Here is a 14008-nt window from a genome sequence, read left to right on the forward strand (position 1 = left end):
TTTAACTCAAACTGTGAAAATAGTTTTGTCTTTTTAACAAAGACAAGTATGAATGAGTGTAGTTTAGAGAAGTGGTTGAATTTGAAGTATTGTAATTTAGTATTTCCAACTGAAACTCTTTTAATACTTTAAGCAGTAGTAGTATCATCAGTTTTTCAATATCAGCGCTACGATTCTCAGAGACTTTACACATGCTCCATCTGTGTTTGTTCTTAATAACCTCTAGTGTGGCAGTCTCACTTTGAATGTAGTGGTTAACCTTTTTAAATCCATTATCTTGTGCCTGTCTCAGTGCCAAATAGTGTCAGGCTATGGTTATACTTGTCATTTTTTACATCTGATCACTCTATGAAATACTACATACAGTCTGATCTGGATGCCTAGAAAATGTATCCACATCTTTATTTAAGTTTTCAAAACTAGATTTTAACAGTACAACTGAACGGCTTTGTTTGTATGTGATCCAGCATGTTCACCAAAGAGCAGTTTATAGAAACTGCCAGTAAGATTGTTAAACCTATATGGGTATAAGTAGGATTTTTAGAGTAGTATGGGTGCTAAAATATGTGTTCTTGTGAAATCTGTTCTTTATGAGAAATAATACTGCTTTAAAATGGCAAGTTAAACCATAGCCTCAGTGGTGACATGTTGACAGATGTGTATATTGATTTCAGTGTAACTGTGTTGTTAGTCTATTTTATGTCTCAAATCCTCCGGCTTCTCATTCTCCAGTAAATCAAGCACTATCATGAGGCCAAAGGTCCCGCCACCGCTTCCTCCCAAGGTATGATCAACTGAATGCATCTGTCAGCCACAGTCATTGATTTGTCATTTGAGGATTCATTTTAAAACTTCAGTTACATGGTTATCTTGATGTCATTGAAAATGTGACAGAATAACAGAAATGAGATGACTCTTATCTGCATTTCCCTTCAGCCCAAGTCGATCTGCTCATCCCAACAGCAGCAGCAGCAGCAACTAAAACACGACGATAGCCAATCACACAGCGAGGACGACGGCGGAGGAGGAGGAGGGACCATCAAACGCTGTCCAGTCCCAGAGACGCCGAGCCCCGCCAAGCCCGCCTCCAACGTTCCCCCGCGGCCCCCACCTCCGAAGCTGCCGCCCCACCGCCGCAGTAGTCTAGGTAACGAGAGCCCCAAGCGCACGGACGTCGAAAACTCTGCCCCAGAGGATGATGGGAGCTTTAGGCATTTCTGGGAGTGGCTCCACACGCCTCACACAGACGAGGAGCTGGAGGAGGCGTGGGAGGTGCTGAAGGAGGTGAAAGAGGAGCAGGAAAAAGAGGAGGAGAAGGAAGAGAGTAAGAGCAGCCACTTGATAGATTGGTAGTCTCCGCAGACCCTGTCGTCCCCTTCGATTGGTTGTGTGGTCTCCCATTAGTCAGTCCTTGTAGTCTGATTTCTTTGTTCCATGAAACCATTAATAATAAGAATTCTTTTGATTTTGTTGTTTGTAGTTCCTTCAGCTCCTGCTCAATATAAGTGTTTGTCATTTTTTTGTGTAGTCTGATTGGTTGTTTAATCCAATCAATCAAAAGCTAGTAGTCTGCTGCCCACTTTCCCTCACTTCCTAGGAGGAAGAAGGAAGAGGAGAAAACATTGTCCTGGCTCAGGCAACAGCACATCATAGTGATATGACAAATGACTGATATATAAGTCAGGAATGAAGTTCCATTCTCATTCAGGTTCTGCCCCCATGTCTTCCTTGAAGAGGTGTAACGGCATTGATTCGGTTTTTTCCATTTGTTTCACTTTGATTAGATTTGGTCTTTCCTGTTCCCGTTGGCTGCTTTATAAATGTAACTTAACTGTCCCATTGAACAGCAATCAATCATAATTAAAACTTTGCATCAAAGCACTAGTTCAAAAAATGTATGTCTTGTTTATTATTGAGGCAAACTTCTTGCCTCTGATGATAACAGACCCGTACCTGAGAGACGGAAGCTGAACAGGAATAGAAACACCAAAGCAGAAACAAATCATTTTTAATTCCACCTTGAGGATACCTCTGAAGGAATACACTTATTAAAACAATATTCCGTGTGATTGGAATATTTTAGATATTCCATGCATTCTCATACTGTTAACAGCAGAACATTTCCAGTGCTTTAATCATGCTAAAAGATACTTTAATATTTTCATTACTTTCACACTTTTATAAAAGCCACAATTCTGTATAATTTATATTTCATTTCCTTGTCGTCTTGAAACTAAATTCTTAGCAGGAGTTTGTTACCTGTTTTGCTAGATTGAGAATAGGTGGGTCCTGCTTTAACAAGTTGGCTGTTAGTTGACTGGTCTTTATTTGTGGAGAAACTCTAATTTCTTATTTTCTTAATTTCTTTATACTCTTGAAATGTTACCAAATATTTAGATGCTGTATTTGGAGACATTTACTGTGGTGTTTGGAGCTGAATCACAGAGATTAGAAAACACATTGGAAAACATGGGTTATTGTAGTTAGAAGATTAGAAATACACAGTTATGCTGTAACAATCATAGCATAACTGTAACCTTTTAAGCCTTCAGCTGGCACGTGTTGGTGGCTGTGTGTTTATGTGAGTGTTGTTCTCCCCGTCATGACAGAAAATGTTTTTGTCCATAGCCCCAAATGCTAGCTATTGGAAAAAAAGTCTCATTATTTTCGTATTTTATAAGCCAACCCAAAAATGTTTCAACAGATTAGGGCATGCTTATCCGTTGTTTGCCACAGTGTTAGACTGATAGAGTAGATAAATCTACCAGTCCTAATTGACCAATATTGATCACTATCTAGCAGGTTATGTGTGTGGTGTAGTTCCTGCGCTCATGACTATATTTGATCCTCTGTATTCTTCCTGCTACCCTGCTCCCTCCTTCCCTCCCTCCCTCCCGCTCCCAGTAGTTTGTTTGTTACTCTCTTGTGTCTTCAGTCCCGCAGATTTGATTGCACTCATTGAAATCAACCTATATGTATGAGAAAGTGTCAGTATGAGTGGACTACGCCTGCACGGTGTTCTGCAGCAGAGTCTTATTTCTGTGTCTTCGCTCACCTTGCTTCCTCAAACACACGGCTGCATATTTCCGTAAACCCTCTCTCTCCTTCTCTGTCATAGTTTCTCTGTCCAACATTGAGTTGTGTCTCTGTTGTTGTAGGTAATGGGCTGAACTCTCCACACAGTGGCGAGAGGGAAGGTCCATCAGACAGACAGTCCACGATGCCCCCTAGTGTCCCTATACGGAAAGACAGGAAGGACGTTCCGGTAAGCTTCCTGAAATATCCACCCACTGTGGAGTTTTGAAAACCCTCAGTTGGAAGGAAAAGTTTGCAATTGTGAGAATTGTTGGTGCTGTGACATAAACTAGGATTGTGTGTGTGTGTGTGTGTTGATCTGTCTGTCCCAGAAGCCAATCAGTAATGGCCTTCCCCCTACACCCAAAGTCCATGTAAGTAACAGTCTCTTTCTGCTCTCCTTTAGAAAACCGTTATTGTCAGTGGCATTGGACAGGATAACGGGAATTTTTATATGATAAAACTTTTAACAACCTGGAAGGAAAATCAATATTTTGGTTTGAGCACAGAATTGTCAGCAAATAACCTTTATAGTTTGCATTGATTCATCTCCTCCCATTCGCAGATGGGGGCATGTTTCTCCAAGGTGTTCAACGGCTGTCCTTTGAAGATCCACTGTGCCACTTCCTGGATCAATCCGGACACCAGAGGTAACCAATAGAAAACCAGATACAGTGTTGAACGTCAGCTTACAGTTTAATGAATGTGTCATTAGCTTCATCCTGAATCAAACTACCCTGACTCCTGAAGGAACCTTTCAGTGTTGTCTAATGTGAGCTGTTGGTTGGCTCTAAGAAGAGGTCAAATGTTTGTTTTTTTATGTTTCAGACCAGTATTTGATATTCGGAGCTGAAGAGGGAATCTACACATTAAACCTTAATGAGCTGCATGAGACCTCGATGGAACAGGTGAGGCTGGAAATGATCACAGTGGTTTCAAATACAGCATTTATAAGACTGAAACAACACAACAATGGCAGAGATGCTAGATATTCAGCGCTTCCTTAGAACTTTATAAAACTCCATTTCAACAGATTTGTTTCTAAGGTATATCAAACCTGCGTGATGGCAGTAAGTCGTGTAGTCTGTTAAAGCTTTTTCAAACATGTTGCATGTCTAAATTGCACCAATTGCGACACTGTACTACCTTGGGTCCTGTGTGTGAGGTTAATTGGATGAACAGTTCTCGACATAATTGTAACACACACACACACACACACACACACACACACACACACACACACACACACACACAGATTTCTGCATTTATTTGACAGATAATAATGTAGTTCATGAAAATATGGTTTTCACTTTCTTCACTTTTTACTTTCCAGAGGTAGTCATATATTGTCAAATAGAAAACCATAGTTAAAAAATCCCAAACATTCTTTGATCTTTGAAACAAATGATTTAAGCTACCAGTGTTGTTGTGCTCATTTGCTGCATGTGTATTCTCTCTCTACCCTGTATCTGTCCGCAGCTCTTTCCTCGGCGGTGTACCTGGCTATATGTCATGAACAATTGTCTTCTTTCCATATCTGGTGAGCTACGACATGTCTGTGTGATGGAATTGTTTGGAAGTTGACTAAATAAATTGTTTTATTCTTATAACAGGTTAATACATCTTATATCTAAACTCAACATTCATTCTTTGCTTTTGGTCCTTTCTACTCTGTTCTCTTTTCTGTTCTTTTCTGTTCTGTTCTATTCCAGGAAAAGCCTCTCAGCTGTACTCCCATAGTGTGAGCGGTCTGTTCGAACAGGCCCGACAGTTACAGAAGTTACCAGTAGCCATTCCCACACACAAGCTGCCTGATAAGATGATTCCCAGGTAACTCTCCGAGCAGGAGGTCAATCTTAGGAATTGTGATCCTGCATTCCTCTTTATTTATCTGCCCTTTAGTTATAGAACATTTAAATAACTTTCACTGAGAACAGGACATTCATGTCAGTTTGAACCATCTGTGCAACATGATGTTGACCTCGACACTGAAAGCCTTTTTTGAGTGACACTGATTTCTTTGTCTGTCTGTTTATAGGAAGTTTGCGGTGTCCAATAAAATTCCAGACACTAAAGGGTGCCAAAAGTGCTGCGTAGGTGAGTTTTGGTGAATGAGGATTTTATATTTTTTTCTGACTAGGAAGGTTCACTTTTTTGGGACTGATGTTATCCCATAAAAAACAGAATAAAATATTAGTGTTAGTATCAGTGTGTGACAACAAATCTACAAAATGTGCTTGGATCCAAACGTTTCACAAGTAATTGTGGGTCTACTCAAACAAAGTCTTACCAAGATACAAACTGATAACTGACGTTGTTTCCATGCAGTTCGTAACCCGTACACAGGCCATAAGTACCTGTGTGGAGCCTTTCAGTCTAGTGTCATGCTGTTGGAGTGGGTGGAGCCCATGCAGAAGTTCATGCTCATCAAGGTCAGTTTTTGTACTTCAAAACTTCTCATTTGTGGTTCCTGTCCTCTATTTTATTACACTGGCTATGAAGAGTATAAATAATACACAGGCACATTTCTAAGGTTGGTGTAATACCCAAGGTTTTCTTAGTTTAAAAAGTTTGAAAATGTTTAAAATAAACTCTAAAATTATTGAAATGTTTTTTAAATATAGTACTCAGCTATAGTTTCGGCAATACTTTTTATATATTACACTGTTAGAAGATTTCTGCCTACTGCACTCATCTCATTTCCTAACAGAACAGACTGCTGACCTCCTTTCTGATGATGTCGGTAGTCCCATATTCTCAGAGATAGCGGACTTCCCTTTCTTACCTACTGTCTCTTCATATGCTCAACAGAACATCGACTTCCCGTTGCCGTGTCCGTTGGAGGTCTTTGAGATGTTGGTGGTCCCGGAGCAGACCTACCCTCTGATCTGTGTGGCGGTCAGTAAAGGTACTGAACTCAACCAGGTGGTCAGATTCGGCACCGTCAACCCCAACTCTACCTCCTCCTGGTTCACAGAAGCAGGTGAGAACAGCATGACCAGCTCTGTTACATCAAACTAACAACACTTGAATTGTTCTGAGATGTTGTTATGTCCAGCCTGGAGGCCAAAGTAATGCTCCGCCCTCACCTTTCTGTCTGCAGACACACCACAGACTTGTGTGATCCACGTCACTCAACTAGAGAGAGACACTATACTTGTTTGCCTCGACAGTGAGTAACACAAACACATTTTTACGTGTCTGTGCATTTGCACTGTGCAACTTCAACTACTTCAGGTCAGAATGCAGAGGTTGTTGCAACAGGTTCACCAGAATTTGACCCCATCTCTCCCTCTCTGCAGGGTGTATAAAGATAGTGAACCTCCAGGGGAGGTTGAAATCCAGCAGGAAGTTGTCAGCGGAGCTCACTTTCAACTTCCAAATTGAATCCACAGGTAAAGATAAGAAAAGAGCCACACTAATATATTTTAAATCCCCAAAATATACTGTGTGACATTACACACATACATTACATATATATATATATATATATATATATTGTTATCCCTGTTTCTTTGCAGTTTGTCTTCAAGACAGCGTACTGGCCTTCTGGAGGCATGGTATGCAGGGACGGAGTTTCAAGACCAATGAGGTGAGATTGATCAGGAGTGTCTCTGTGTGTGTGTGTGTGTGTGTGTGTGTTTTTGAGCTCGTTATATCTCATTGGAAAAAAAATGCACAGTAGAGGTGACCTTTGGATCGTGTAAAGAGGTTCGCTTCCAGGCGTCGTGGCTGGATAGTCTGATTAATCTCAGACTATAATAGGATTTTACTGTTGTTCTAGCTGCTGGATTCCTAAAATGTAAGTGGATTGGTGGAGCATGATATTAGATTAATAGTATAGATAGATTTTTCAGTCCTGCAAAATCACATGAAATAGGGCAACATTTTGATATGGGATGCTCCAGTCAGGATTTTTAGGGTGTACACTGATCACCACTTTAATGCGATTTTTGTCGACCAACCAGGAGACAACATCACACTTGTCATTTACTGAACCCTCTGGTCTTGTGACAGAAATGCAGCCCCACTCTTAGGTCTTTTATATCTTATGTTGCACCAGCTTCACACTGTGAAAATATGTATAAGCTAATAATGAAAATAATATCTAACCTTACAAGCAGTGTCCCCCCTTTCCTGCTTATTAAATTTATTTATATCCGGAACAAGAGGTCTTTCTCATCCTATTTCTCCCATGTGTCTGGACATTGTAGAGCCTCACAATTTAAAGTGTCAAAATTCGACTGGAGGTGGATAGGTCTTGCTGTACCTTGTTAAAATGAATGTGGAGCAAAATCCATTCAGTCCACGCATTAATGCGTTCATGCCATGTCGGCAGAGTGGGAAGAACGTGAAAACCTCCGGTTATTCCATCGTGGAAGCCTTCGTATATTTGTCCAAGATGGTAACAAACACCAACTGAAAATGAACTAATCAAAGAAATTATTATATATCATGAATATTTTTAATTAGCTGAATCAATAACTACCTGTGATGTTGTCTTTGAAGCCATTTTGCCACAGGTTTGTTGACATTTCTGTAGTTCTTTTGGCCAAGTGAGAGATGTCATAGCTGTCAGAAAAAAACTTCGTTACAACAAGGAGGCTGATATCCAATAGGCTTCTGGCAATTATTGTCTGTGTGACATGAACATATAACAGACAGAGACTGTCTACACAGTGTTTCAGTGACATTCACTTATTTTCCTCACTTATTTTTAAAGATCATCCTCAACACATGTTCTTTTCAAAATCAGATTTAATTTAATCAGTAGCCCATCAATCAGAGCCCATTTTATTTTGCCACGATACTTAAAACTTTAGGTACCATCCTTTATTTGGACTGGTTTCTCCTGTCAGATCTGACGTTGATTTTGTTCCTCTCTGTCTATTTTTCTCTCTTCCTCATATATTCATCAGATCACCCAGGAGATCTCTGACAGCACACGCATCTTCAGACTACTGGGATCAGACAGGTGAGAACATACACACCCCAACACATACACATCTCCTCCCTTCATACACATTACACACACATTTAGGTCTATGTTAACATCTTCTCTGATGTCTTATCACTGAAGACGTGACCACTGTAGAGATCCAGAGGCCGAGGACAGAGGCCTCACTCTACCCAGGTAAAGTCACTGCTCGCGGGCCACTGCCAGCTGAAAACACTGCCTCTTTCTGTCGGGATCAGAAGCTTTAAGACTGTCTGAGAGGAAGAGAGAGTGTGTCTGAGAAACTGAACAACATTTTTGGGGATTTAACTTGTGAAGTCATGACAGCATAGACACCAAAATCATCATCTTTGTCCAGTTTGATGCTGCATGCTAGCACAATTTTTAACTGACAGTAGGACGTTGTCAGTATCTCAAAATGTAAAAAAAAGAAGTTCTTAAGTTAAATACAGTAAATCCTGTCAGTTTTGTTTCAGGGATTAGTAAAACCTGCACAACATTTTTACCAAGAACTACTTCTGTATGGACTGGATAATTCTGGTGTCTATTGTCTTGTTATTGAGTCCCTTTGAGTAATGATGTGTGAGTGTGTGAGCCTTTGGGTCCCTGTTAAAACTGTATTAACAGCTTTCTCACAGTTTTCCTCAGGGTAAACAGAGTGTACTTTATGAAGGGCTTAGTGTCAGAGTCATCTCCCGCTGCTGCCTTTTTCCAAATAACAGGGCTTTTAAAGGCTTGGATCTCGTCCTGTGTGGGTTGCTGACTGACTGTACACATTGCTACAATAAACCCTGGGTCTTTACTGTGTCTTCACACTTTATATTACTCAGAGTTGCATTTATTTTTGTCAACATGCTGAAGCAGGCTGGCCTGTTCTTTTGTCTTGGATTTATGGACAAAATAAAGATTGATAAATGTTTTGTTACTTTCCCTTCAAGCTAAACTGGATGTTGTTTGTGTGTGTGTTTGTCTTGCAGGGTGGTGGTGCTGGAGAGCAGGCCCACAGACAACCCTACAGCCCACAGCAACCTCTACATCCTGGCAGGCCATGAAAACAGCTACTGAGACACACACACAAACACACGCGCACATAAACACACTCTCTAAACAGCCTACCACTAATGCAAACATCAGAGCGAGCAACCGGGAGACACACTCAGCCAAACCCTATCGCTAACCCACCCAACCTCCTGTCGGCCGCGAAACTGGGAGATAAGCCGTTTGTGGGTGCAGATGTGGATTCCCAGTTGCAGACATTCAAAATGCACCGCAGTGTTACATGTGTATTAGCTAAGCGTGGTGTAGTAGGGCAGCAGGGTGTGGACCCATTTCTGACGGGGCCAGGGTTAAAACCGCTGGTCTGGGGCCAGTATGGGTTAAGTTAGCCGGGGAATCTCCTCTCTGCACCTTATGAGAGCGACTTCAATGCAGAATCCTTCCTGATACCATCCCACCTTCCCACTGCATACTGGGAAAACCGCATCCAGCACAGAAGTCTGACTTCAACACTACTTCTACTACTAGTTCTACACATACAACTACTACTACTACTACTACTACTGCTACTTGCGCTAAAGCTTCACGGAAGAGCCATCTTGCACAGAAAACCTTTCTCTCCTTCACCATCCTTTCCTCTGTCTCCCTCTTCCTCTTTTTTTTTTTTTTTTTTTTTTTTTTTTTAAACTACACCTTTATTTATTGTGGCATGATGTAACTTTAACAACCAGGATGGCTTTCCTGTTTTATTAGTTGTTTTTTTAAAAAAGGATTGAAAAAAAAGACTAAATAGCTTCGCCACCTCTGCTAGCATCGAATTCCGATACCCGTCACCACACCACACAAGTGCTTAATTGACCTATTTAATTGTTGTAAATATAAATGTAGTATTTTTTTGACAGACGAACACTAAAAAAGACTGGTTATGTAGATAGGCGTGTGTATAGTTGCCCTGTACAGCTGTGGAGACAAACGGAGAGAAAGACAGGCGTGGAGGAGTGACGGGGGCGGTAAATTCACTTCCTAGTTCCCTGATCATGTGAGGAGGGTCGGGAAGCAAAGACCCCTGCCGTCTCCTCAGGTGGACAGCTTTAGTAATCACATATTACTCGAATAACAGTCTGGAGCTCAGGATCGGACTGAGCAAACACGGGAAGCAGCACTGATTGGTCATTTTCCTTTTGCATGTGTCACCATCAAATCTTCCTGCTCGTTTGCACCATAGCAACAGTCATCAGGGCAGCGGAGGTTAAAAGTTCTGTTCATTTAAGTTTGTTTCTCATGTTTTTTTTTTTATTTTTTTAATGCTGTTTTTATCAGAAAGCTTTGTTTGTTTTTTTTTAATGCCATTTTTTATTGAACCACTGGTGTTAAAAATTTGCACAGAGAAAAAGGTATTTGACAAACAAATGTGATGTCATTATAATATATGATGTGTGTATGCACAGTGTGCGTGTGTGTGTGTGTGTGTGTGTGTGTGTGTGTGCGCGCGCACGTAGACATAGAATATTCACATACAAGTGCATAATTTACAGATCTGGACTTTAACAAGTGACAGCTGTGTTTCTGCCAGAGGCCACACAGATATTAGAAAAACAAGAAAAAAAAAGGATTTTCACAGAAGGAAAAATGGTTTATATTTATCCAGTAAACTTGGTATATATTACCCGTTAGCCATCTTTTCTGTCATTAAATTTAACTAATGTGGAATTCCACATGGTTGGAGTATAACCATTGGCAGTTAAACCCTCCCATATGGTTCTCCAAAGAGGATAAAACACTAAGAATCATTTTAAAATACTGCTTGATCTATAAAGCTAGGACACGATCACATTTTGGCCAGGTAAAATGTATTTACAGTCAAATGAAGAGCTAAAGGCCCAACTCCCGTTCATAGCTGAGTTCTGTTCTACTAGCCTCCAAAACAAAATGGATTTGTGGGTAAATGGGTGTGTACTACTATGCTGGACACATAAAAAAACAATTATGTTGTTAGCATTTAACATCTCTCAAGTCTTACACAGAAAAACGCGGTTACAGTGCCATTCAATGTTAACATAATTATGTGTATATAAAGAACAATTAATGAAACACATTGAACGATTATTTCTAGTAAAACAGAAGTTAGCTGGCCCAAAAGTGGGGTGGGAAATAACATTTCCAAATATTTTATTAATTTTAGTCATATTTGGAGAACTTCAGCCTTCAATGATGTGACTTTTCACTACATGCATGTAAATGTGCACTGTCGAGTCTACATGTGGCAGTACACTACCAGTCTTTACAAGCTATGACACTCGATGGCTGCTTCAGAGGACGTGAACACTTGTTCAGCTGAACTTAACTCAGATACCATCGCTAAATGTCACATTTTACAGAGCTGAAACATTTGGGATCATTTTTCAAGCGCTTCCAAATTTCTCGTTAAACAAAAATGCTGTTTCTGTTGCCGTCTGGTGGCAAATTTTCACCGCTCGACACCAATCCCTAACCTAAAGTGACCCAATACTGCACTACAATGGAGCGTTACAAATACAGAAGATTTAAATATTTGATATATCATCAATGTGTAAAAACAAAGCTGAAGTCCAATTGACACAATAGGAAAGGCTAGATATGAAGTAAATGGAATAGACGTGTCACCGAGTGTTACCAAGGTGGTTGTAAAGGGGGCATGTAGCTGTGTTGGCAATTTAAGAAAGTGAATGTAACAGCTTTCTGTTCCTCCTTGACCTCTTATTACCCCCTTTGTATAGTGAAATTTGATTTCCTTCCACCGCGCAGAAAGTGAATATGTCATAATCTAAACCTTCGTTACTTCACCCAACATGTGTCCCTCCTAAATTTCAGTGACACCAATGTCCATTCACACTATTTCACTGTGTTTTCATGGGGTTTATTTGTTGATAAATTGATCCTCTCTCTGGATTCCAGCTCCTGATGCTTTACTGCCCAGTTGTGGGGAAGTAGCTATAACAGGTATAGTGTAGTTGGAGCGCTTGAATCCACTGTGAGGATATAAATTATTTGTCTTCTTTTTATCGCCTGTGCGCGGTTTTCTTTCTTCTATAAAATACCCACATAGTGCTGCACTGGGAAAAACCATATTTCAGAAATATCAAACATACAAGCCATTGAGACAAAATGTATCACACATTCCTTTAAATTAGGGCTCAGTTGATGTCAAAGAACATATATTTTACATTTTTAATGTAATGCCAAAATATGTTGTTAAAAGGTTTAATGGCCAAATTCAGATAGATAGTCTACCTCGTGGTATGTCCTAGATGAAAAACACACCAACATGTCTGATTCAAAAGACAGCCATCAACAGCTTATAAGGTTAGTGTTACATGTTCTCTGAGTCTCGTTAAAATGTCTATGTCCTCTCAGTTGATGTTAATAAAACCCTAAAGACAAAGTGAATGAGACATTTCTCTAAAGGTTACTCAATGGGTTTTTTTAAGGCTTTCTTTGTTTCCTAAAACACCCAATTTCTTTGAATTTATTTTGAATTATCAAGTTTTGTTAATTCTCAGATCTCAAACCCAAGAATAAACTTTTCCTGTATCATAGCAGCTCATCATCTAAAATTGTGGAAAGTATGTATTGATTTAGTTGAAACAAAAAACACAAGCAGTCCTAAAATCTCATACCATATACTCCCGTTGGGTTCATATCTTTTAATTTTGGGGGAGAAAAGTGTCCCTTTTGCCAAATAATGAAGTTAGTTTCTGTGGGATTGAATGATGTGTCAATGACTCCTAATTTATGCTGTCATATAGACACATTTAAGTGATAATCCCTTAAAGCGGGTGCCAACATTGGCCTTCTGTTGTAGGTTTTGCGTAAATGATAAAGTCTATTTTATAGCCTCAACTACTCCTGGGTCAAATCACGTGTGGAAACAATTCACAGGGATTGTTTTAAGATGATGTGGGCTCCAGATATGTAGATGTTTTTAAATGGGACACCGATGAGTTATTTGCAAAAGCTGTGTGTACCAGGTCTCCTCCCAATATAAAACAAAACACAAAAAGTCTACTCTGTTCTGTCGCTACTGCATCAGCTTCTGTCTTTTGTTTTCATAATGCAATGCACACATTATGAAATGTATATACTGTAAAATAAAAATGGGTTTGTTTTACATACTGTATAATTGCCTATATTTTGGTTCAGAAGTGTAACAGATTTATGAGATGACAGGTTAACACATTAAAAAGAAGGAACTCAACCATCTGGTGTCTTGTGGTGGTTATTTCGGATGGGCTCACAGACAGACTCACTGTCCCGGGACTGGGACACTTGAATAGAATAGACAGACGTGTGCTTTTTGTACTATAAAACAATCCACTAAAAAGAGGGCTGAACATACAGCTGTTGATTAATTTTGATAGAAAACAAGAACATAATATTGATCTCAATCTGAATCCAGGTCCAGTAAAGTTCATCCAGTTGCAGAGCAACTTTTCCAGTCAAACCTGCCTCATCTACAGGCAAGAAAAGCTTTAAGAGTGTTTTTTATGTGGCTAGTTGAGGCTTGTGACCCTTTAATTAAGCAATGTCCTCTGAGAAGATTATTTCATTTGAGTGAGGAAGAGGTGAAACCTATTAGGATTTCATAAAAATAAAACCATCTTTTTATTTTAATTTCAGCTAACAGGTTCTTGTCTTCACATGGCAGAAGTTGGCATCTTGTACAAGGACCGAACAGTTCATCCTAGTGAAGAATGTGCAGCCTGCTGAAGTGAGTAAGTTACAGGCCATCAGGAGATACACATCTAAAAAAAAAATGTCTATAATGTAAATGTTTGTGTCATGTCACTTTAATGAGCTCGGAATGATAAGAACCTATTTATAACAACATGTACAGTATATCCAAGTCATCCAGCATATAAACAATGGGAGTCCCTTTTTAAAGTCGTGTCATATTTTGATAACCCAGTGATTAAAGGAAAAGGAAACAGCGGAGCAGCAAAA

The 14008-nt window shown here is 39.8% G+C and overlaps 1 protein-coding gene across 1 annotated transcript in view; it reads left to right on the forward strand.

The window, feature by feature from the left end:
- LOC123984524 (mitogen-activated protein kinase kinase kinase kinase 3-like) overlaps nucleotides 1–13262 on the forward strand; it is a 51363-nt gene extending 38101 nt beyond the window's left edge. The window contains exons 25-40 of the mRNA XM_046071445.1: nucleotides 692–784; nucleotides 937–1147; nucleotides 3159–3265; nucleotides 3408–3449; nucleotides 3641–3725; nucleotides 3904–3983; nucleotides 4555–4615; nucleotides 4788–4905; nucleotides 5114–5172; nucleotides 5404–5507; nucleotides 5887–6058; nucleotides 6179–6247; nucleotides 6378–6470; nucleotides 6597–6667; nucleotides 7995–8050; nucleotides 9010–13262. Coding sequence (XP_045927401.1) covers nucleotides 692–784; nucleotides 937–1147; nucleotides 3159–3265; nucleotides 3408–3449; nucleotides 3641–3725; nucleotides 3904–3983; nucleotides 4555–4615; nucleotides 4788–4905; nucleotides 5114–5172; nucleotides 5404–5507; nucleotides 5887–6058; nucleotides 6179–6247; nucleotides 6378–6470; nucleotides 6597–6667; nucleotides 7995–8050; nucleotides 9010–9097 — 1509 coding nt within the window. The 3' untranslated portion in view covers nucleotides 9098–13262. The remainder of the gene's footprint in view (nucleotides 1–691; nucleotides 785–936; nucleotides 1148–3158; nucleotides 3266–3407; nucleotides 3450–3640; nucleotides 3726–3903; nucleotides 3984–4554; nucleotides 4616–4787; nucleotides 4906–5113; nucleotides 5173–5403; nucleotides 5508–5886; nucleotides 6059–6178; nucleotides 6248–6377; nucleotides 6471–6596; nucleotides 6668–7994; nucleotides 8051–9009) is intronic.
- The last annotated feature ends 746 nt before the right edge of the window (nucleotides 13263–14008 follow it).

Source organism: Micropterus dolomieu, linkage group LG15 (assembly GCF_021292245.1).
Source record: "Micropterus dolomieu isolate WLL.071019.BEF.003 ecotype Adirondacks linkage group LG15, ASM2129224v1, whole genome shotgun sequence".
In the NCBI taxonomy this organism is placed as follows: Eukaryota; Metazoa; Chordata; class Actinopteri; order Centrarchiformes; family Centrarchidae; genus Micropterus; species Micropterus dolomieu.